General features: G+C 35.2%; 1 protein-coding gene across 36 annotated transcripts in view; it reads right to left on the reverse strand.

Moving 5' to 3' along the window:
• Positions 1-26568, reverse strand: part of RIMS2 (regulating synaptic membrane exocytosis 2) — a 503290-nt gene that overhangs the window by 101249 nt on the left and 375473 nt on the right. For 15 of the 36 annotated variants that reach the window (XM_075743530.1, XM_075743546.1, XM_075743513.1 and 12 more), the window contains 2 exons: positions 14558-14590; positions 4794-4829 (listed from right to left, as the gene is read on the reverse strand). The exons of 11 other annotated variants lie outside the window; for them this stretch is intronic. In XM_075743530.1, the coding sequence (XP_075599645.1) occupies positions 4794-4829; positions 14558-14590 (69 nt within the window). Of the gene's footprint in view, positions 1-4793; positions 4830-14557; positions 14591-24782; positions 24873-26568 lie in introns of all 36 variants that reach the window. 10 more of the 36 variants (XM_075743521.1, XM_075743515.1, XM_075743523.1 and 7 more) reach the window with 4 other exon arrangements.

The following is a 26568-nucleotide window of genomic DNA, read 5'->3' on the forward strand; positions in this document are numbered from 1 at the left end:
AAAAATTGTAAGAGGAGGAAAATAGTAGATAAGTATTTCAGCAGAATCTTAATAAGTATTGTATTATCTACACAGTTCAAATGAATCCAACTTTGTGGAAGAAATGAATGTAAATGGAACAGGATGTTTCTGCAGAATAGAATTTTACTATTTCAAAAATATTCAAAAGAAACTGAGTCTTTAGTTTAAAAAAAAGAATACAAAGACAACCTGTTTATTTTGGGTCAAGATCCTGATTCTGCATCTGTTATAGTGTGATACCAGCATTTTTATACCAAATTAGTAATCAAGTAACAACCACAGGCTGGCAGAGTTTCTGTTTACCATTTGCGTGTATTCTTAGTATGCTCAAAACAATTTAAAGATGTGTAAAGGAATGTTAAAGAGCCACCCAGTGGCATCACTGTATTACATTCTAATGACACACAACTTCAAGAATGATTTCAAGATTGACTCTTCTTGGACCAAATACATAATTATTCTCAACTGGGGATAGGGTCTTACTATATGACTCAGGCAGCAGCTGGTTTCAGCCAACTGGTGCTGTAACACCCCAATTTACTAGGTAAAATAACAAGGAAGTAAGTGCCAAAGCTGAGGTGGAAGAGTGAGAAATAGAAAAATGAAAGGAAGACAACAGCCCAAAATTAAAAAGAGATTTTCAAACAAAATATAGTTATCTATTATACACACACAGGCTTGATTCTCTTCCACTTTAACATTGTATAAATCAAGAATAATTCATTATCCACTGAATGCTAAAAAGCATTCATTTTGACTGACATTTGTCTTAAAGTTTCCATAATTTTAGAACAAAAGGATTAACATTTCAGAATCCCACTAGTCATAAATGGAAGTTTCTGTACGTTATATATATTGAACAACCTGGACTTTTATTTATGGAACTGAGATGGGAATATTAGATTCCAGTGTACTACATAAATCTGATTTAAACACTAAATCTCAGTTCTAAGTTGTAATCTAATAGTAAAGTGGGGCTTTGCACAGGGCCTCTGAGCTTTGTATTTTCTTTCGTGACAGCAGTAATCGTAGTAGCACATATTATGAGAGATACCTGCCTGCTAAATCTTGTGGCACTTTATGGGAAATCTGGAAGGAAGAGGGTGAGAGGAAGAGGGAAGGGAATAAGGCTAAACTGTACCGTTGTCTATAAACTCTCTGGCTTCTGATTTTTTTATTCAAACTCTTCATCTTTACTCCCTACAAACAACATGAATGAAAAGCCTTCATCAAAACTTTTAAGAGAAATGAAAATCAACAAAAATGAATGAAAAAGAAAAAAACAGTGTTTTATAGGGAGAAACAAAATGAAAAAGACAGCAGCAGATGAAAATTTCTGACATAAAATATAGCTAGTTTTTCCTATCACAATTTTCCTCAACCATTATAGGCTCCAAAGCAATACTTGCCAATTTATCATTAAGATGAAGTCATTTTTTTAAGGATCTAGTTTTAAAAGCTCTGAAGATATATTTTCTCTCTTGAAAACAAAAATGTTAAACTGGAAAATGGTATTTTTCCTTTTTCAGTGACAGAAGTAACACATAAGTGGTTTTGAAGTAAAACACTCTAACCTTTGCTTAAAGACAGAAATAATTTTTTGCTGAAATCATAACATTCTGCAAATCCACCTGTCATTCTTCAGTAATGTAACAAAGGAGATGTTTTTCACCAGAAGGGAAATTTTGTCAATTTTTCTTCTGAAGATTTCTTATGAAATCATCATGTATGTTATTTTTCCCCATATATTCTGCGAAATTTCAGGAAATTACAAGTGATGAAATAACACCTCTTGAACATAATTTATAAATTTCACAATTACTTGTGAAAATATTCATTCTTATCTATGATCTTTTGGCAAAGTGAAAGTTAGGTTTCAAATTGCTCATGGTCTGCAAAACCAAGCACTCTGAAATATGCAGTTAAAAGGGAAGTATAACACATAAGCCCTCAGTGTGAGTCCTCTGTAGCAAAATAAGCAAAATCAGTGGCATATTTTAGTCTCAAGAGAAAAACAAGACAGTTAAATTTAGGAAAAAAATACTCAATTCCTATAAAAGCTTATTAAAAGAAAATCTAACTTGCTATGTATTTTTGAAACTGCCTTTAACAAGTAAGTGAATTCAGTTACATGCAAGAAGAGGGAATCCTGAGGGCAATGGAAAGTTCATGGTGCAGAAGATCAGCTTGGGTTGTACTATGCGTGGAGCTGACATGCAGAAAGAGTGCGTAGGGTTACTGGCTGCCGCAGGCTAATCTCGATGTAACTAAAGCCAGATGCAGCCGTGATCTGGATGGGAGTAGGAAAGGTTGAGAGTGTGTCACGGTACTTCCCGTTCACATGGTCCAGCGTGCATGCATGTCACACTAAGTGGTGGAAATGCAGGGCTATCATCATCTCCACTTCCGCTGGCAAATCTACACTTAGCTGAAACCTATGTCTGGGGGTTTAGGAGGAGCAGAAAGGACTTCCAGAGAGTTCAGTAACTGTCCAGGTGCATCAGGAAGCTTCAGCTCCTAACATGATATTGGTAACCGAGGCTGAACGTCAGTCCTATACCAAGGACTCCACTGTAATCAGGAGACGTATAGGCAGTGTGTGCAAAGAAATCAGAACTACCCTAAATCTAACTATTAGTTATCAATAGCAGTGAAAATGTAGGAGTGTACCATTTCACAGTGGTAGCACAAGGCTACTTCTGATATACTTTCATGTACTGCCATGATGTACCAAAGTGTATGTGACCAAATTTTGGCCAGGTAAAAGTGAGTTCATTTGTACACTTCTGGCTTAACTTCCTTCCAGAATTTTGCTTCTAGACAGTAGCTGTGCCTCCAACAGAAATAACCAATGAGACCCCAAACCTCAGCCATAGGAACACAAAAAATTAAGAAAGACTGATAGAAGAGCAAAGCCTGATGTTGCTCACCAAACACAACTGGGATCATTACACTGTAGGCAACATCTTGGAGTTTTGCTTATTTTGATCAACTCTCTAATGTTAAAAATCCCATGGCCTGAAGGTTAGCTCACTGGGGTTTTCATCAGCACAGGGAAATTCATGGCTGACAGAGCCCAATGCTGATTCACTACCAGCCATTTTCCGTATTTTTAGAGGAGAGCGTGCTGAGGGAAAGCAGCACAACTGCAGTGCAAACACTGGCCTGAAATGCCAGAGCAAGGCGCCCAAGTGCTGCGCACAGCAGTTGGAGACTAATTTGTGCCAGAGCTTTAGCTAGTGACTAAAGTAAATTAAGCCTTAGGCCACATGAATTGTACTTTAACCTTTGGTTTTATCTACGGAAATGCAACCCGTAGATAAGGAAGTGTAAGTAAAACTTTAAGTACAGGATATTCTGTAACAGGAGATAAGGAAATGTCTCCAGACACAGACAAAAAGGATGCCTGGAGGCTGTGGCAGTAAATCAGAAGAGAAGATCCCGGACACTTTGAACAGGACTGGATGAGCAGAAGTGCCATCAGGAAATCAAGCGACCTATAGAGACTATAAAATCCAGTAAAGAATCGACAGGCAGGGCCCCTCTTCAGAGGCACCCAGCTCAAGTTGTAGAAGAAGGAACTCTGATTCTTTTATGAAAGTGGAAGCTAGGGATGAGCCCTGTTGAGGTAACATCTGCGTAATTCCTACCACAGTCTAGGTAGCAGCTGTATAATTCCTACAGGACTCAGGGCAGGCACTAGAATCACTGCTCCAGCTTTGAATGCAAACCATAACCATTATTTTCATGTTTTAATTTGAAATAAGATAAGATTTAGCTACTTCACCATTAAAGCTTTCCTCATAACTGAAAATTAAATGTTTTTAAGGGGCTGTAATCAGTGGTGTCATTAATATCTAACTTTTCCTGACCTCAACTGCTCATAGAGTCACATTTTTACAAGGAGATAAGCAATCATTCAATTCAGCCTGGAGCTAAAGACTGTTATTTGCTCTTCAGGTCAAATATTGGTTACTTTCTAGGGTAAGACCTTCAGCTGATAGCCTGTGGTCCACACCAGAGACAAAAGGGACAACAAAATGGCCTTAGTACCCAGCTTAGCCTAAGGCAAATCTACCTATTTAAAAAATAGAAACGAAATCAGCTAGGATCTGTGATCTTTCGTTCTTTCTTTCATTGCCTTCTCCAGTGGGAATTATTAAACTATTCTAGCTACTATAGATGCTGGCAAAGGTGATGTCTTTGGGGAAGGAGTTTGCTGTACAGTGGGGCTTCGGGGGCACAGAGAGTAAAAGGGAAATTGGGGTATAGAAGTAGAGTGGAGTTTATCTTAAAATATTAGGACAGATTTAGTTTTGGATAGGCATGGACAAGAGGCGTACAAAATTTGGGAGGCACAGCAGCTCAGGCTTGGGGGAAAACTAGTGATGAGGGGGCTACAGAAATACTGAGATTTTGGAAGTCAGAAACCTGTAATCTCTCTAGGAAAAAGACAGTGTACAGGTGAGCACACTCTCTGCCTGGAGTGGGGAGGACACAACAGAAGTCTTAAGCTGTACAAGAACCTTCTTTAGCTGATTCTAGTCTTTTTCGTGCAATTTCTCACCCTAATTTGGCTTCCTTAGAAAAACAAGGGAAATAAATACATTTGGGAAAGTGCTTTCTTAGTTTCCGTTTCCAAGTGTCTATTCTGAAATCCCAAAAATACATCAAAATTGCGATCCAACTCTATGGTACACATTTGCTTAAACATAATAGATCAAAAAACTTCAGGGAAAAAACATGAAAATATTTTGCATAAGTCACCCTACCTGTATCCCCATTCTCTGGATCTGCTTTCTTTTCTTCTATAAACAAATGAAAGCAATATGTAAAACAAAAAGTGGAGGAGAGAGAAAATGCAGAAATAATAATAAAAAAAGTAATATAAATCATGCATTAAAAAGGAAAAATGAATAAAACCCACCAAATTAATTTAAATTTATGAGTTTAGTCAACCAACCAAATATAGTGCTCTACATCCAGAGGCATATCCACTGCATGCTAGTGTATACATTTGTGCACTCTTATTGAAGACTTACTGGAGGGAACCCAGGGGTATTTTGTGCACTTCCAGAATCGTTACCACACTCAACACAAAAGAGAGCAAGGCAGGTGTCAGACATAGTTACTTTACAGTTTCCTTGAATAGGATGACACAAAAATAAAAGTAAAAAAATTTGCTTGTGCTGTATGTTTTATGCAGTGTGCACACAATATGCAGTCTAATATTTGAAGCATAAAAATTGAATGTGTCAGAATGGTTTTCAGTAATTACTTTCAATCTTCATTGATTTAATCAATTCTCTAGCTTCTCCAGGTTAAAAGGATATTACTGTAGCCTTAGACTTAAAAAATGATGAAGAACAAAAGACACTAGCAGCAATACTCAGAACTCAGTTCATGCACATAAATCCATCTAACTGATGCCAACAAATATTCTGAATGCATATCAAAGGTTGTAAATGGCTCAGGGCACTCTGTCACGAAGAAATGAAAATACATTGGATCCCTATCAAAAAGTTTGGCAGCCCATAAATACTGCACTCTGAAATCCAAATTTGGTAATTAATGTGAAAGAATTTTAAGTCAAATGAAATTTACTTTAATTAAAAATACATTAACTTTTAAACAGACTGTCTGTTTCTTTTTCTTACTGTAAGCCAAAATGATATTAAATTCAATTAAAACAATCCCATTAATATGGAGCAAGAACCCCCAAGCTACAAACCAAAAATAGCACGTATTATTAGCATTAAATATTTTTCCAGAATTATTGGTTATTGAGGGTTGCTCACAAAATTATGATCTACTTTATAGTACACAGCCTGAAGAGGGAAACAGAGCTGTTATATTTTAAGGAAATATAATTTTGTAGATGGGTATCAAAACAGGGGATGAAGTCATACTTAAAGAGAAATCATACTGGGGCAGGCTAGAAGTGTAAGAAAGAAAAATATGGTCCTGCAGAGAGCATAAACAATGCACCACACTTCGATAGGATCTGGCATCCCATCCTGTGTGGGATCAGGGTTGTTCTGCTGGCAACTCCTAGTGGAACTATTAGGCAATTTAATGGGAAACAGATATGGCGAGTCATAAACCTACACTTTTGGAAATCAGTGGATACCAAATGGATTCTTGAAACTTCCTTCTCCCATTCCCTGACCTTTCCTTCCCCATATTGTACACAGTTTATAAATAAGGTCTTTTGCATACTTCTGCTTTGGCCTTTGGGTAGCCTGGCCTATATTATCTATGTGGGTTGTGGATATTGCTACGAAATAAGCAGAGAGAAAGAGTTGTGTTTGCTTTTCAAGTTTTCAAATTATTTTTTTTTTGTAAAATTGCTGTCACCAATAGAACAGCTGCAAATACAACACTGTCTTCTACTGCCTCATTACTTTCTAAAGCAAAAAGCTATTTGATAGCCATAGCACTGATTCAATATAATGCAAAATAGATGAAAGCGAAGTAAGAGTCATTAAAATACCCTTGAGTTTGAGCACAGACAAAATGATGACATTTCTAAGTTATGTCATACGCATGGAGAAAAGAAGTCTTTACTTTGCCTGAAATATCATCTTAATACAGAAATCTAATACTCTGTAGGAGAATTCCTTTTTTTAAGATGCCTAGAAGTCCATTCATTCATATGTCTGGGCCATAGAGCTTTTCGAACATGAGTATTTAAATAAAGACATTGTCAAAATAAGAGAAACTTGAAACCTGCCCGACTTTCACTTGTTCTTGTCCATGTTTAAAAAAGTATATAGAAAAATATTTCCAAATTGACTTATAGAAAAGAATACCACAGTATTAGCAAGCTTAAAAGTCTATTAGCTTCTTGAATTTAAAAGTGTAATTGAAGTGCTGTGACATTTATTACCAATCTCTGCAATAAATAAATCCTTTAGTTTTGTGCAAGAAAGGTCAGCACAGTGGATTTTACTCTCCAGCCTGAGGTTTCAGTTGTATTGTGAAGAGCTGTTTGAAGAAGTAGTAGAAGGAACAGAAGATTGGACTGAGAAAGACCTCACTTGGATGGGAAGTAGCAGAACTGAACAATATCAGTATTGTCTATTGACCAAATAAAACAATGATAACTTCTCAACAGCAAAGATCTTCACAGCAGCTATGGGCCTAGTCATTGCCTCTTAAGAGAATTCAGAGCAGGTCCAGAATGTTGATACTAATTAATGCTTTTGGTTCCCCCAGTTATTAGTTGCTCAAATTGAATTACTACAAAGATCATTAATGTCTTGAAAATGCTGAAAACCAATAATTCACTATAAGATGATTTTAAAATGTCTCAAACTGAATAATATAAAATGTCAAAGTCACCAGTCACTTCTATAGTGTATTTCTATTTACATGATTTCTTCAATGTCTTCAGTGGGTTTTTTTACATCACTTGAATTAACCTTGGTTTACAAAGTGAAAAGCATATACTGTATCCTGTGGTGTAATGCTCTCAATTTAAGAGCTGAAGTTTTTCAGAATTAAACAATTTGGAGAAAAAAAATCGGTGCTTTCATGAAGGCAACATTTCCGTACATTACAGAAATATCTATATATTTTCAGCTTAATCAGAATATACATATATTGAAGCATATTGGTGAAATATAGAGATGAAATATAAGGGCAGAGAGATAGAAATGCTGAAAGATCCTCTCTCAAAACTTTCTTCCACCATCACAGTTGACATGCTATTATAATGAACACTGACATGTCACAAGTAGTAGACAGAGCCATGTTCCCATGGTCCTGTAAAGGTTTATTCCTTCTAACAGGTACTAATGTATCTAACAGGTATCTAACAATCTAACACGTATCTGGAAGATAGAACGAACAGAAAAGAATTCTAATCAAGAGACTCAAGGAATGGACTTAACGAGAACTAAAAATGATTTAAAATAGCCTTGATCAGCTATATTTTCTAAGAAAGGACTCAGTGAGCTCTGCTGTTCTGATGGAACCTGGAGGTGCCATGGCCAAGGCACCCCACCAGGCTTTGCCCACCTGACCCCAAGAAGTCCCACGGAGCAGGGACCCCAAGTCCCTTGGAGTAGGACGTGACCATCTCTGTACATGTCCAAATAGAATAACAGTTCTACAGAAGAAGCAGGAGAGCAGACTTTTCCCTAGCCATGCATAGTGATGGCAGCGTTGAATGATTGCTCAAAAATTGCCGGCTTCCTTGGCAGGATAGGGGGGAGCTTGACTTTGCAGCCTTAAGGTTACAAGTAGGAGGTACTGGGCTTAACAGTCTTCCTGCCAGGGTTCCCTTTTTCTCTCACAGATGACTTCCCCAAACGTGAGGTTAGAGCCTAGTTGTCTCTCCTGCAATGATTTTTAGCTGTGCAGGACTCAGTTCAAGAGGTTGGTTCAGGATAGTACTTTCATCTGGGAGCCAGAAGAAAGAGATTTGCATCAGCTCAGCTGGGGCCCAAAATACACCTAGACTTCCTTGCTTTGAATTAAAGAAATTGCAGCCTCCAACACTGGAGGATGTGCATCTTATTACAACAGACAGGCGTGGAACACCTTGTTTGTCTCTGAGTTTAGGTATAAGATATGGCAATGACATAAAATTTTTATGCTTCTATTTTTTCATTTGCAGACACTTAAAATCAGCAATATGACTACCAATTGTATTTAGAGTGGATAAATTAGCTTCTTAGGTGCTTTATTGAAAATTAAGTCTGATTTTTCAAAGTAGTGCAAATTATTAAATAACGTTTTATTTTAAAAACCAAATGAATACATAGGACCCTAACTTTTGGTATGCACTTTTTAAAACACTAGCCAAATTTCTTACTAGAGATTTTTCTTGAAATGTTATTTATGAGAATACAGGAAAATCAATTTTATACTGAAAAAAAAAAAAAAAATCCCTGAAACAATATTCCTATCAAAACAGGCATAGAAAACAAGATTGTGTCCTAAAAGCAAACTCTAGAAGTTACTTGCTTTGAACATCAAAACTTGTCAGTTAAAGATCTCGCACTCAAAGGATTACATTTCCTCCTATTTCCAGAGCCATTCGATTCCAATTCTACCTCTAAGAATTTAGCTCTAAATTTTGTCATTCTGGCTGCCTACAGTGTGAAAAATATAAATGGTTGCTGAACTTTATGTCCAGTGTGTGGCAAATATAAAGTTATAGTTGCAGCAACCAAGGCCCTTCCAAGTAGTCTGTGATCCACATCATAGTTTGAATGAACAGAATATGGCTGACACCTACAGAAATGTGGAACAAAAATAAAGTAAAAGGTTGTTTAAGTGTTTTTATATTACTGTTTAAATGAGATTGAAGTGTTAATTACTGTCCTTTAAAGGGAATGCTAGAATGAAGACAATTTCAGTCAGCCAGCTTCCCAGTGGGGGAGCATGCCTTTGCATTCCTCTTTTCTATTTGAGAATTGCTTGATGGTTTTTTGGGGTTTTTTTCTTCTTGGCTTCAAACTTGACACACTAAACAAAGACTGAAACCCCGAGGGACATTTCTCACCAATTAAACAAATTTTTATCACAATGTTTAAACCATGTTAACAATGTTGCTTTGGATTATTTGCAGAATACATGGCACTGCTTAGGAAAAGAATTGAAGATGATGGTGTGGTGATCTAAGATAGAAAATTAAAGTATCTCTAGAATCATGGGTTCATAAATTGACAGGGTCAGCTCAGGTCTTCATCACTAGGGCTAGATCAGTGCAGCTGGTAAAGGACAAAGGTCTTTCAAAGCAAGCTAGGAAGTTCTATTTTGCATGTTTATTAAAATAATGGTAAGTGTTATGACCAGCTTTTTTTTTTTTTTTAATCAGTTTTTTTCCAAACTGATTTTTGCAGGATATTCTGTGATGTTTGTCCTTGCTGCCTCATACAAAGGTGTACATACATTTTGGTGGCCTTTGAAAAATACTGAGCATCTACATGGAAAAAGGAAGAAAGAAAGAAGCAGTAAGACAAATATTAGCTAAAGCACCCCATTCCACTTCTCCACAGAATTCTGGCACATCCTCCCTGGATGAATGATGTGCAATAGGATCTTGAAGATGTAAAAGAAAAATATCTAAGGGGTCAGTGGACCCTTAAATTCTGAACTCATAAAAATCCATTTAGATCAGCCATACTATAAGCTCTGCATTGTCTTCATGAAAGCCTGAGCACAGTCTTATTGTTAAGCTCTCCAACATTCTGTTTGCCATGCATGCAAGCTCCTCAGAGTTCCCATCACTGGTATATTCCACAGTATAACCACAGAATATTTCACATTCTGATGCAGCCACTTCAAAACATAGGCACAAACATTTGATGATAACTATGTCTCTGCTTCCAGAAAAGCAAACAGCTATTAATAGAGATTCTTCAGCCATCCTAAGAATGTAAGACATCTTCATTAGCATCTCAATAGCCAGAAATATTGTCGAAGATTTAACCAAAGAACACAAAACCAACATATATTATATAATCTGGTATTTTTACTATTTTTCCTTCAGCAGACTGAAGATCAGCCTTTATTTACGTGGTTCAGTACAGATGGCTATTTTGGGGATTGGATTTTGAGGCCTTTGGTTTCTGGTTTTAATTCTAATCAAAATTAAAAATAAGGACAAAGAGCTTCCTAGCCATCCAATATGATACACCTATTAGCAAGCTAAGTACCTTCAAACTGAATTTGGAGTTTACCTCTCCCTTTGGTTTTTGTTGACCAAATACAAAGTTAAGACTCTTTACATGTCTCAGTCACAGTCTAAAGCATCAACACGCCTGTCAAACTAAATATCACAGAAGCCTTCAGAAATGCACAAGTCATTTAATCATATTTGTGCTAAAATGTTACAAATTCCATCCAGAAATTTCTTTTCAACACAAAAAAGATAGAAACAAAATAAAGGTCCATCCTGGTCTTTAAAGGAAACTGTCACTGAATACTGACTATAACAATAACTCAAAAATAGAGGAGTGTCATGTTTTGTTTATAAAGGGTAACTATATCACAGTAGATTCACTCCTGGAAGGCTTTAAAAACCTCTCATGATACTGTAAGATAAGAACAAATCCAAATAACTATGCTCCTTTTCTTCTACTGCAGTTGATCTCTTAAACTCTCTCAATCATACAAATTTTTTGCCCTTGCTTTCTCCAACAGTTTATTTGTCCTTCCACTATCCAGGGCTACGAGCTCTTCCACTTTGGTCACCCATCTTTAGTAGGGCTTTGTAGCTGGTGTATGCTTCAACGCCATCAATTGTTACTACAAAGAAACATAATTTTCCATAAAAATGGTAAAACACAGAAAAAAAAGTCTTTCAAAGTCCTTGTCTACTTGAATACAATTCTCAAAGCTAGCAAAACCTCTAATCAATCCTTCGTATGCCCTTAACATGACAGTTTTGCTCCAGATGTTGCAGAAAAGAGCTGGAGTCTCTATTTCCCTGCCTTTCACGGCCTTTTAGAAATAGAGCTGTCCCCACTACTCTGTCTTCTAACTTCCATCTGCCTCCTTAGAAAGCAGCAATGACAGAGCATTGCTATTCCATCCCTTCTCATCCTGGAAAAAACCTCAAATTTATTAGCCAGCACTATTTCTGCTACATGTACACTGACTGCCTTTAAACTGTTGTGGATGGGCCTTTCCATAGTTTTGATGATCAATTTTTGAGTACAGTTACTTGAGTCCGCTCACATCTAGGCCTAGGTTAATTTTACAAGCCTGAAGAATGTTTTCTGTATCTCAGTCTCATGTGTTTGAAGACCACAGTAAGTATTACTTGCAATTGCAAGGAATTCTTGGCACAACGGTAACTGGTTGGTCTGAACCATCTTACTGATGAGAAGAAAGGTGTCTGCTTCATCTCTAAGGTTCTTTGGCAGGCAGGGGCTTACTTCCATTGCTCATACTGAATACACAGGAGGGTGAACAGGCATACGTCTTCCTAACAGTTTTCACAATACTTAAATCCTATGAAACATATTAAATTATTTCCAAAATATGATTTGTGAAAATTCACAATTCACAATTTTGCAAATTGTGAAAACTCTGCATCGTAAAGCTCCTCCTTCACCCAAGGAAAAGATGGTTTAGTCATTAAGGATGCTATCAAGCTGTACCGCTGTCAATAACAAAATTTATATAAAAATATTATTGCTTGTTAGCTTTCTGAACCTGCTTTTGTGTTTGAAATATACACCCTGAGCTTTGCATGCACTCTTATAGGACTTTTCAATTTAAAAAAATCTAGATATTTTTCAGAGAATAAAATTTTCTCATTTTTGCAATTATAGATTACAATATCCAGAGAGAGGAAATGGCAATATTTTTATATTAATACAATATTCACCTATTCAGATATTTAGCTTTCACAACACATTTTGGTCCAATAACACCTAAAATCAATACCTAATCCTTTAATTCATGCGAATGTTTGGTAGCATGGTAAATACCGTGAAAAGCGTTTCCTAATGAAACCTGTAAATGGATTATCCTAGTTCCACACTTTTAAAAGCAAATTCTAAAACAATGGGAAAACATCTCCTTCTAGAGGTATACTTTTGAAATGTCACCCTTGCTTTTAGCTGGGCGCACAGCTGCTCAGTGTCTAGTACTGAAATGCGTAAGCTATTTTGTCATTGAGGCAAAACATGGAAGAGTATCCATTTCAAATGTACATCTCAAAATATGTTACTATGCACAAAACAAACTAATTGCTCCTGAGTTTAAGGGCAGTAATAATAACTTTTGCAACTGCACTGCTGATCATGCTTTTGCACTTCTGTGTTAGACTTACATTTATCAGTGCCTAATACATTTACCTAACGCTGTTGGTGAGCTAAACAGTGTCTTGCAAAAGTGCATCTGAATTGAAAAGACAAAAAAGTTAATAATACACAGGTACTGCCTTCTCATATATGTTCGAGAAACATAGGACATGAAAATATGTGCTTTTCTGAGACACTAGATATCATTTTAAGGTCTGACTTCTTCCAACCCCAAGAATCATATGAGCTTATTCAATATTTTGATTCAAAAAGAATGTTCTTGAATAAAAAGGTCCACAAGTTCCTCTTCTTTTATTATGAACAAATAGGAAATGGGTGACCCAATCCTTTAGTTTCACTTTTTTTAATGAAAGAAATTCAGAATTACTGCACGGGCACTGGGAATGGATCCTAAGCACAAGGTAGTAAACTCACTCTTTCTACAGCATAATTTATTAATTTCTAATAGTGGTGGTTTACAGAAGATGGAATTCAGATCACACTACCAGTTGTCTTCTCTATCAATACTCAACTTTTTTTTTTTCCCCTGTAATTTAAGTGATTTCTGTCTTGAGATTTGTTTAATATGAAAACCACAGCAGGTAACATCTGCAAGATTCCACAAAGACAATCTCTGACTTTAGGAAATTAGGACAAGAGTAGTACCAAAGGTAAAACTGAGTTCTGAAGGAGCCAGCCATAGCAGAAAAAAAGACAAAAATGTTTGACAAAATACCACCTAATTTTAACGGACCAGTCAATGTACCCAAAAACTACTTCAGATTTTAGAAGCTAAATAGCATCCAAGTGGCTTTTCTAATTTGTTGGGATAATAGCTGAGGCACAGGAAATTAATTAGAGCTTTGACACAATAATTGTAAAACTTAAATTTTATAGATGAATTTAACTAACTTAAATATGGGGAATTTTGTTGTTCTGGCATACCACAATTCAACAAACAGGGAAGTGTGAACAACTACTGCATTTTCAGAGCTAGGATATCTTGCTAGATATCAGTTTTCTTCCAGTAATATAAAGTACATGGACAATTCAATAAAATGGCAGATTAAATTTTGATGTGAAAGATGAAAACACGAGTAGTGCACACTATGAAAGAAAAGCCATGAACAATACAGCTAAGTTACAGATCCTTCAGTGTTTTGACTTCTCGCTCTCTCTTGTTATCATAACTTTATGTTTTACACTTTTTGGCATGAGAGAATAGCTTTTGATCACTAACAGCTCTATTGTTTTATTTTGTTTATTTATTATTTTACTAGGTTTTATTCCATGAAGCTAAGTTTGAAATTCTAGTGCATGAAATTTAACTTACTAAATTATTAAATTCTCAAATCATATCCTCCCCAGGGTAAAAAATAACTTGTTATATCAGAGTTTCTATAATTTTTGTAGAAGTTTTCAAATGCAAATGTAAAACAAATTATAGATGGTTTTCATGTACTAGTTGGAAGTTTAAAGGCTAATTTACAGATAATGGAGATGGCAAATAAACACTCATAGGATAGAAATCGAATTTAGTCTTAAGGTATAGCACACGTGTCATCAGTTACCTTTTAACACTTACTTTTTGTAGAGTACATAGTTTATGGGTAATAAAAATTACGTATCTTGAATTCTTACAGTTTGCCAATATTTAAATATATTGAGGGGAAAGAGAGTGAAAAGTATGTGAGGTGAACTGTGATAAAATCTATAGGAAAGGTAAAATGAAAAAAATAACACAGAGAAAAGCAGTAGAAGAGACAGACCTGAGTTTCTTCTCCTTGAAGATTCCGCTTCTTCTGTGATCACATCGTGTAATGGACAGACATAGACAAAGGAGATGGGCGTGAGAGGATGTATTCAGAAGGTTAAAACTGACACTGAGGGAAAGGGCCAAAAATTGTTTTAGAGAGAAGTCTGCAGAGCAGAGTTAGTAAATGGGGAACAAAATAACACAGACACCAGAAGGGAAAAGAAAGCTGAAGAAGAAGTGGTTAAACTACTGTTGTTGAAAAAGAACAGTAAAGACAGGGTTAGTATAGGATCTGAGGAAATAACAAAAGTTATAATTGACAGCAAAGTCAATCCTTGCAATGAAGCTGAAGAAAAAACTGGATAGTAAAAGGTATGTTAACTAATATAAACACTTTTGTTCATGATTGTTCAACTTTTTAGAACGTTATCTACTGGAACGCAAGTATTATTTTTCTCTTTCAAGTATTGAACATTCAGTTTAACGTCACCAATGGGAAGTGTATTATTAGATTTTTCAGTTATTAAGTTATTGTAAATTATGCTGTACCAAACTTCACATATCCAAAACAGAAAACAAAAAGGAAACAGATTTTTTTCAAAAGGATATACAAGCTCAGGAATTTTATAATCCACATAACACACTCTGGAAAGGACTGCATTGATGTAACAGTCTGCCAAAGGCAATATTATCAAGACCAAAACAGAACATGAGAAAAGAGAATGTATAGCTATTAACTCTCATGGTCAATTCAGCAGATACCTTTTCAGAACCAAATGTTACTGTCATCTTGCAGAAGTCTAAGTTACTGCAAATGCATGCAAGTGAAATGCCAAAGCAACTATCTCATTACTTACTGTATTACTTCACATTCAAAAACACACTGCCATTTCAGACATGGAGAACATCTGAGGGACAGTGTCATTCTCTGTACTGAAAATCTATTTGTAGCAAAAGAACGGGAGGAATTCATCTTGAAAGGTAATAATAATAATTACAATGGACTATGAAGCTACCATCATTAGCAAAACAAGTGCATTCTTCCAAAAATCATCAGAAATAATAATAATAATAAAAATACATCTATAAGCCCTGATCTAATTTCAGCTTGCAGTTTGTTAATGAGTCACAAAACATTGCTCATAATTCATTAACACTGCATATGTTAGATTAAGAATTCCAGAAAAGTTCATACACCACAAAATTATGCTATAATTTTATCCACATTTTACAGTCATTATCAAGATACCATTTGAAAAATGCAAAATTAGAATAAGTAATATAAATCAATAAAATGAAATGAAAGACAATACTAAATTTCATCTGATAACTACTGTGTTTTATAGTTAAACAATTGTATTCTATACCTGACAGATTGTAATTTTCATCTATTATCAAATGCCAAGACTGTACGAAAACGTTGTTTTAAACACGAGCAGCTTGTAACATATAGATTTAGAATGGATTTTTAGGCAATTCAGTTTGATTACAGAATTAAAACATGTAAGTACTGTATATGAGATATGTAATATGAAAGCATAACAGCTGAAAGTTTTGACAAAGAATGCTATATATTCACATGTTAAGAAAAAAGTAATAGCATACGAATATCTTTTTATCTGGGCAAATACAATGAATCCATAGGATGAAATACAAATAAGTGAATACAAAGATGTACTTGTCCTTGGTGTATTATAGCTTGTATCAGTATAATGCAGCTATAATTGCTATAACTATTAAATAAATAAATCATTATTACCACCACCAAAAACCTAACTAAAGTACTTAAAATTCTCTGGAAGTGTTTTCTATTATATCTCTATAGCTCTGAAGCAAGCACTCCTACCATGTCAAAAGCAGTCACTAAAAAGTCTCTATCATGACCCTCTTATACTTCATTTATTATTTTAAATATCCATAAGAATGCATAGCTTTCAGATGTATACTGCATTAAGATAAATCCTTCTCAAGAAGTTTTCAAAGGAGGTTTGGCATCACATTATTTCCAAATTAGGAACAGGCCTGGTAGAGTAATGCAAGGCATTCCAGTAGTGGCAGTGGGGACACAACTGAATACCAGGGAAGCTCCCTTTGAAGATTTTAGAACCAAATGACCAGTATTTGGCTGCATATCAGTCACATTTACCAATACTTTTTAAAAACTGCATTTTTAAAAGTCCACAAGCAAAGTATATGTTATGAAAAAATTATTTCCAGATCAAAGTGGAAAAAATAATTTTTTAATTACAAATATTTTTCAGTTTTTAGTTTTAACTAATCAAATATATTAGAAGAATAACTCTAATAGAAGCCAGAGAGGAAATAAAAGATAATAGGTATCTTGTCACTGTGGATATCTGTTCAGCTGATATCTCATCTCTTGAGATACATGACTTGTAATTTTTTTGTATTAATTGTTGTAAATATTAATGAATTAGTAGAAGCTGCAGCATGGTAATGCACCAATTTCTTTCAAGTAATGATGATAAGATGGAAGTACTAATAGATCGATTCATTTAGACACAATATTTGAATCAATCTCCTCCTGATTAAGAAGCCATGCCATAAATCCCAAACAGTAGTTTGAAAATTCTCTGGCTCTGTAGATGGTAATCCACTAAAATAGATCTTTGTTGATAGAAATACATTAAATCTGAGAACAAAATCATGGAATAAAATTCTATTAAATATACATCATGTCAATAGGCAGTCTTTGCATAGTTATTGCTTTGTTGTGGAACTAGCATTTATTTGGATCAATTGTTCATCTTGACATACAAGAGTGGTATGTCTAAGGGGTTTATACACAGATTTAGAAACAAATGAGACTCTCAATGAATAAACTTATAAAGTAAATGAAAGTCAGGTATTATACTACAACTCTGAATAAAACAAAGTAAGTACCATCTATTTTATCATGCTTTGATACAGAACTTTTCATTGTAAGTAATGTCACTTATTAAAGAGAAGTATTTAGGAACTTAGTGTTCAAAAAAACATGCCTGAAACCTTACACAGCAAACATGCCCATCGGAAATTCTAAAAGCAGCATAGGACAAAGAGATGTAAGTTAATTACTCCTTTTCTTTTCTTTTTTTTTTTTTTTTTTTTTTCCTTCGAGGCTTTTCTCAATTTCAGTTTTCTACTCTCCTTAAAAACAAAGATCTTTCACTGCATACATGGTCTCAGAAACTTCTGTGACTTACAGATTTGGAAAGCCTCATTTCTGTACACTCTTCACAAAATAAGATGTACAATAGCACAATCAAATAGTCATAATCTTAAAACACGGAGGAGAATTTAAGATAGAAATGTTCCATGGAGTCTGTATGTTCCATAAATATGTCATTAGTCTGGATGTGATTAGACCTGAAGAATGACATAATGCATCTAACTCTAAGCAAAGGTATTCCCTGACACCATTCAAATTCTGCAATGTTAAGGACACAGATAAAAGAGGAAGAGTAGATAGCAGAATAGTTAAGAGCAAAAATATTTGTTAAAAGACAATTTAGAATGAAAGGCTATTTGACTAGAGTGAGGTGTGAATAAAATCAGTTTTCCTCACTCTGCTTTAATAGCATTAAGCCACATCTTCCTGCTACCCTTCCTGTTGATAAAAAGCCTGTTCCACACTTCTGATTTTTTTTTTTTTTTTTTATTGAGGTAATTCCCTACGAGTTAAAGGTGAGTTCTTTATCTTAAAGTATAAATCTATACACACAAAATCATAGCTGTATACTGGACAGATGCTGACTTTTTTGTTCACAAATATAAGCAGAGGACTAACTAGGATAAAGAAAATACAGGAAAGACAGAAGCAATACATTTAAATTTGCAATTATACAAAATATGCTATATATAATACATGCTAGCCAAAGACAGTAAGAATATGGAAAACATGGGTTATTCCTACCCAAAGATAAGGATAGTAGAGAAGAAGTTAGAAAAACAACATACAAGAAGAAATCTTAAATATTCTCACTAGCATGAACTCTGTAAATCAAATGAAACCACGTAGACTGCATTACTTTTTCACAAGTCTCAAGAGAGAAACTAAATAAGGAATTGAGAGAAAGAGCTTTTATGATCTTGTTTCTCTGAATAAAGTTCACATTATAATTGTAAAAGGGGGAAAAAGACAAAATAGCATCATTTCAAAATATTAATGCACTAGAGTTACACATTGGATTTGAAATATCATAAATCCTGAAAAGATAATAAATCTCACTAATAAGTTAGGTGATTTAGGTAGTCATACATCAATACTACTTCAGAAAAGATACCTAACAGCATAGATACAAATGCATCCTCTATTGTCAATAAAGGACAGCTGAGGTATCCCAAATCAGATATCTCCCTATTCTAAATTTGTTCTCACCCTAGTGATGTTGAGAAGTTTCATCACCTACAGAATCAGATTGTCCAGGAGATCACATAGTTAAGACTGCAGGAATGGTTTCCAAACCATGAAAAAGCAGTAAAAGGTTATATACAAAAATGTGGTTTGTTAGACATTTTCAGGCCACTTCACTATTTGTGATCCATTGTAAATTACAATTATACCCTGACTTCATGCAATTTGGCTAGGAAACTGAAGTGCATTATTTGACCACATCTGTGCCCTACTCGCACTGGGACTGCAATTCCCAACCACAGAGTCTCCTTTTCTCTCTTTAACCTAATTCTTTGTTACTTTGGTACAGACTAGGCATATTATTGTCTTTCAAAGCAATATAGGAAAAGATGAAAGCAAATTTTAAAAGAAGCAAATACATTAGAGGACTATCTGCTTTAAATACACCATTTATTAAGTGCAAGAAGAGTCCCTGGAAAGTGTGCAAATGCTAATTTTTTCAAGAAAACAGTTAGTTATGACATATAGTTAATCCACATTACTTCTCACTTGTCACAGGTTAAATAATCCTCATAGATGCAACATGTAGCTCTTTTTGTAAATTCTGCCCACTTCACTGCTTTTCAGATCCCATAGCATATTCATAGAATCGTAGAATTGTAGAATCATAGAATCATAGAATGGTTTGGGTTGGAAGCGACCTTAAAGATCATCTAGTTCCAACCCCCCTGCCACAGGCAGGGCCACTCTCCACTAGATCAGGTTGCCCAAAGCCTCATCCAACCAAAGATGGATATTCACAAGATCCTTTTCCTTACCTTTTTCCCCAGGCCTACCACAGCAAATTGAAACTTGCACTGGGGCCATGGACAACTTCTTTCTCCCTTTCCCAGTCTACTTCTTTTGAAAACTGTTCTACTGCCCAGTATTTTTTCTATTCAGCAACTATAAACTAGTCCCTGACTCCACTCTACTCCTCCCCTTTTCACAAGATGATCTTCTTCTTTAACCATAATTTTTGGTTTATCCAATGCTTATGATATAAATTATATGAAATACTAGTGTGCTCTCCTCTCTCTGTGCTATCATTACTTTGTCTTTTCCAGCCTCATTCATTCCCCATTTCTAACCATATTGCCCTTTTTATAATATTCCCTCTATCATACTTTTGATTCTGACTACAATTTTCATACAAAATAACCACCACTTTGTTTTGAATTATTTTTGACTACTGATTTACTACTTCAACCGATTCCATGGCAATAGATAAACTACAGAATTATAGTCATATTAAAATTATTTCTGAAAGGCTTTTTCTATGTACACTCAAGGAATACTTCCACCCTGGATAGAGATAAAAATGTTCCATGGATAAAACAAGCCATTATTCCCTTCAAATTGAAAGCCAATCAGTATGTATATAAAGACTTACCATTTGTAAGCATGCATTACCTTTGTATTTTCTAATGTGTTTAACCTACCATTGTTATGATTCCTCTAGAACTTTAGTACTATATTAAAGAAATAGGGCTTTCCCACAAATAATTACAAGGACACTCCATTTTTACTTCATTACATTCCAAGATGTATAAATCAACTTCAACTATTCTGTCTCCTTTTGGTCAATCATATTAAAATATATCAGCACTTGCCCATGGTTCTGTTCTTCAACTGTTGCTTTGAAATTGAAAGTGTCTGTGGCAAAGGCTGGATATTTGATGACACTGCAATCTTCTCAACAGACAGCAATAATGAAACCATAACAGGATGGTTTCCAGATAATAACTATCAAATCTACTGGCTCCAAGTAGGAAAAAGAGGGGGAAACAATAGTTTTTCCTTCACTATCTCATAAAGGTAGTTTCTGCATTGCCTGTATCATCTCTGGATGGAGACACAGTTTTCTAGACTGCATTCAACTTCCAAAACTGTGGATAATGAGTCTGACTGAACACTTCAAAAACAATTGGCAGGGAACAGAAATTAGTATCATTGCCTTGGTACCCAAAACTATCTGCTTTCTCCCTTTAAATAACCCTGATGGGTTCAAGAGAGACTAGTGACGATACTAGTTGAAAATAATTGCTTTTCAAGAAAAACAGTATCTTGCCTAACCTTATCTCTATCAGTACAGGACATTCCTACCCATAGCCTACTTCTTTTCCAATTTCTCTTAAGGCATCACATATAAAATTGCAAACCTATGTGAAAATGTTTGCATGCTGTGTTTGTGTTTTTGTTTTTTTCTTTTTCCTTTTTCCTTCACTGACCAAGGAAATGTGATTAGAGGACTAGAGCTTTATTCACTTTCTTTCATATGCCATCTATTACAGCTCAAAGGCAGGGGTGCTGAAAGTAGAAATGCTTAATAATATTAGATAGGAACAAATAACTATTCCACATGCTCTTTGATTTGGTTCTTCCTGAGAATGCAGTGTTCTCTGACAGCGTGCTGACATCGGCTAAAGGAAGGGCATACACATTCAAGACATGGCTTGAATTTTGATGCTACGCTTACCTATGATTCTGCAATTTTACCCTTCCAATCCTTCAAAATCTTTGCATAAATACAATTGAAATATAATGTACTGTAATATTTGTAATATGCTGAACAATGGTTTTGCAAATTGCCTCAAAACGTAAAGATTACAGGGACTGTTAAGAAAACATGCTGATTTCTGGTATTCAGGAACAGGAATTTTATCAGCATCTTCCATTGAAAAGCCTGAAACATAAGAATCATTTAACTACTTTATCTAATGACCTTAAATTGTCCTCTAACAAATTTGCTGATCTCATTTCTAGTCATGCATATTTCTTGAATATTAATGCTTCACATGATACAGTATTACTGTTATTTTTTTCTGGTATTTGGAAGTATTTTTAGTATTTATTTGTTTTTATCTACAATTTGCTCACAGTCTCAGTTCTTCACTCAAGGTATTTATGTAATCAGTAACTATTTTTTCTCACAGATTTTCTTAGCTATAATATTGCCGTGGCTATTTCCATGTGACTGGTTAGGTTAAATTCTTAATAGACAAACTGAACTTAAAAACAAGACAAGCTTCCATAACAGGCCATAGCAGAAAAATCTTTGTATGAAAAGGCAATCAAAGCAGGGCAACAGCAATATGAAGTGCCCATATTCCTTCTTGCTTCTACTTGCAGACTGCCAACTGCAGCCAGGGACTATGTTGTGTTAGTATCACCTTGCTGCTTTCTGTGCAAACAGACCATTTAAAGCAATCTCAGATGGAAGAGAGCACAGGCCTGTGCAGAGGGTAAATCCCATATTGGACATCTTCAGTTTGAAGCTTCCTTAGGTAGATTCCATCGGGCTGCATCACTGGTAGACCATGGTCACAGATACAATATATCTCAACAGCCAGGGGTGAGTACAGTGGTATGGCAGCTCCTTCTAGATGACCTGACTGCTATGCCCTGAACATGAACTAAGCCCTTGTAATAATCTAGGGATGTCTATAGGGGACAGTAGTGTGCCATGCATAGCAGACAATGCAAATCCTGGAAGCTGCATGGATTTGTTACACGGGTATGCCTTCACTTCTACCACTTTAGTGCACAGGGTTTTTTGACAAACAGAATCAGTTTGGCAAAGCATCTTAGGAATACAGGTATGCATTATTTGCTTCCCATTGTAGAGCATTCAGAACCACCTCGGACGTTTCTGCCTCACATTGTGCCATGTGAATATATCATGGAAGACATTACTGGTAACGTTAATGAGAGCAGAATTCGTGATCTTATCAGGCATCAATCCTCACAGAAAGACCTAGGACTCTAGAGTGCAGAACACAATTTTTACTCAACTTTATATCTATTCTAGACTTAGCAATTGTGACTGTGGCTTTCCAAACCAATTCTGTGTATTTCCTGCAGCACTGGATATCAGTGGTACTGTTCCAGAGGGAAAAATAGATAAAAATCAGATAAATAAATTGTTTTAATATACAAAACACTTCTAATGTGACAGCCCTTTAATTTCCATATTTGTTTCTGATTTCTATTCTTCTATCTGTTCTTTTTGATCTTACAATTACAGGAGTTCACTCATGTTTCAAAAATCTAGAACGCCCCAAGAGCAGGCATCTAACAAATTATGACTCCCATTTCTAAAAAATGGGGAAGGTGGCTCTAAACAAGTATTGCTAATAACTATGAATGTGCCATCTGCCTAGACCACAGTTCTAAGCCCACCTCAGCTGGGAGATGGAGATAATGTTCTTACCTAGCTACTATATAAGGGAAAAGTTTGGGCAGAGGCATTATTCTGCAGAACTTGCCCTGAAAAGGCAACAGTGAAGATCTGTAGAAATTATGTTTTTAATCTGTCATGCAATAGTTAAAACACTCAGCTGGAAAAGAAGATACATTACATTCTGATCCTGACTTTTATGAGCAGTACTTGTTTTATCCTGTAACTTCCTCCGATCCATTAAAAAGTCAGGGAAGAGGAAATGTAACCGCACGTCTGCCCTTTGGCAGCTAGGTTCCCTAATTCCTAGGTTACAGAGCTAATCCAGATTTTGCTGCTCTTCAGTTCTGACTCCTGCACTTTCAGCTGTACAAAAAACTTGGAAATGCATGTAGGTGAGCCTAAAATTGAGATTACAGCATTAATTTAGAAGGTGGCATGATTGGTCAATCTTGTAAACTTGTGTAATTGGGAAAAGTGTAGTTATTTATTAGAGTGAGACAACTAATCTGCCCAATAGAGAGAGATTTGCAGCCCAAAACTGAACCTAAGTATTCTCAGAACTGAAAAATTCCCATTCACTTCAGTAGACATGGATCAACCTTTAAACAGAGGATGAAACCTGCAATCTGAAGATTTCTGGTTTTTTTCCTCCTCTCCTCTCCTCTCCTCTCCTCTCCTCTCCTCTCCTCTCCTCTCCTCTCCTCTCCTCTCCTCTCCTCTCCTCTCCTCTCCTCTCCTCTCCTCTCCTCTCCTCTCCTCTCCTCTCCTCTCCTCTCCTCTCCTCTCCTCTCCTCTCCTCTCCTCTCCTCTCCTCTCCTCTCCTCTCCTCTCCTCTCCTCTCCTCTCCTCTCCTCTCCTCTCCTCCTTACAGTGTGCTTATCACCATCATATCACAGTGCCTTTTGCAAGTGCATAAATTAACATAATTAGGAGCTTTTATTGTCTGATTCAGAGGAGGGAATGATACTATTATTATTATCATAATTATCATCACGATTATTACCAGGTTTACTTTTTATTGCTATGCATTTGTAGGAATGAAGATAGACTCAAAAATTGCACTTTATGTTTGGGGTGGAAGAAAGTTTGTGATAGCTTTTAGTTTCAGAAGAAATCCATTCACGTACAGGACAGAGGAAGGAAGAGCTCAGATTTGAGAACTCCAGCCGTATGGAGATAGAAAATGCAGCTTGTATAAAAAATTATATTGGAATAGTGTTCCAGCCATGTGTGATGGTGCAAGAAGATTTCAGAGTCAAGTCTTTAGAAGATGACTTTCCCACCATACATGCAATAGATACCTTGGTTTGGTCAACTAAATAAGAATCAGCATAACTCATACTTGGATTCCTGAGGCTTGCACACATAGATAAATCAGAACAAAATTCAAAGCTAAAAAGCAAGCTAAGTCTAATATTGTGCTAGAACACTTCTTTTCTAATGCATGTGCATTCTAATACAATCGTTTACAAAAGCAGATCTATCTTGGCTATTCTAAAACAGAACTATGTAATCTAAATAGTCTCTACATACTAAAAATTTCACACCAAAGTGAAAAAAAAAAAAAAAAAGGTACATCAAGCACACACGCATTACAAAAGCATGAAATGTGTTTTTATAGTCTCATGCTTTCATGTGGTTTTCCAAACCCTGACAAACCTGGCTCAGAATGGTGTTTCTTTTTCGGCAATGGTTTGTCATCAGTTATTGTACCATTCACCTTTTTCTGCTGGTCTTCCCATGTAACTTCTAGCATAAACCAAAAAAAATCAGAAATATTATGTAATTTACATTATAAGACACCTGATATAATTCAGGACAACTTGATCTAAACAAATGTATTATCATTAACATGGCAAAAATTTTTATTAGTTCTTTAATTTAGAGGCCTATGGTGGAAAGAATTAGTAAACATCTTAAACATGGAACAGAACATACTATGCAAAAGCTAATATATATGTAATTTGTCAAATATTCTGCTCTTTTTGATATTTAACAATTGGAATAAAAACCCAGGAGGTTATTTACACAATAATTTCTTCCATTTTTAAAATTTAGTATTCTATATTATATAGCTTCTTACAATATCTTTGTGTTTCTGTGAATTAAAAAGGAAGTTGAAAATATTTTGGTAAAAAAGTCTTTGCAAAGTTATAATTAAAAAAATTATACAAAATTATACCAAAATTATACCAAAACAAACACTGAAAAACCCAAAACTGAACCAGCAATCATGCATGTTTACTTTAAATTTACAAAGTATTTTTACCAATGAATTGTTAAGCCAAAACTAGGTTGGATTTACTTTCTAAATCTGGGATTTGATTTAAATTCAGTTTTTATTTTAGGCAGATTAAGTTAATCAATAAAAACTCTCTTGCTAATTATGGATTCTATACCATGAAACTGGCATTTCTGACCTAACTGCTCAGAAAAAGAGCTATAATGGGAGCACATACACTCTCCTCCAGGCAGACACTCCATTCTCTAGACTTGCAAGAAGTTACTCTTTCTGATGTTGTCAGATATTTTTGGTCTACATTTTAATTCTCCATCTTCTTACAATTAAATTGGGTAGTTAATATTATACAATAGGTTTTAAACCTTTTTTTATCTCATGCCAAAGCCACATCTAGACCAATTAACTAGACGGATTCAATACCCTAAACTCCATTTTTGCTTTGGGCTGTTAAGAATCTGCTTATTTTGCTCATCCCACAAACCGCAAAGTTCCTCACAGTCATTGTCCACAGATATCACCAATTCTATGATCACAGAAATAGCCAGTGATGGAGAAGAATATGATAGATATGGAATACATTTTCAATCTTATAAATTCAAAATAAATTGACATAAAGTGATATTAGCTTATGACTTCTTTTTTTTTTTTTTTTTTCTTTTTAAATGAGACTGATGGATATCTGGCATTCAAAATCTTAACATGTAAAAATGTTATCTGTGGCCTCCTGCAGCCCTCTTATCTGTGACTGTTGCTGTTCTATGACAGGCTGCTGTCCTCTAAATGATGGCTTTGATTTTTGAAAATGATGGAGTTGTAGGCTTCAAGTAATACATCAATAAAATTATCAATGTAATCATTTCAACACACCACAGATAGGCATGCTGAAACAAAAACATCTTTGAAATATCAGGTGTAGTAAGTACTAAATAAGAAAATTTAAAAGGAACATTCTGTTTCAAAACTTTGGAAATAAAATCTTATTTTTTTTCCTCAGAACACAGAAGTTTCTTTTTCTCTATGAAAATACACATTTAGCACTAAAACATTTACTGATGCCATCTATGCTTCCTTTTTTCTTGGATGACTCCAGAAGTGTCTTAACTAACACTCAAAAATTCAATGACCTTAGTAAATCTACCTTTGAATTTAAGGAATAGTCACTGCTAGGAAAAAAGAACATTAGACAAATAGTGGAGATACTTA

Source organism: Balearica regulorum, chromosome 2 (genome assembly GCF_011004875.1).
Source record: "Balearica regulorum gibbericeps isolate bBalReg1 chromosome 2, bBalReg1.pri, whole genome shotgun sequence".
Lineage (NCBI taxonomy): Eukaryota > Metazoa > Chordata > Aves > Gruiformes > Gruidae > Balearica > Balearica regulorum.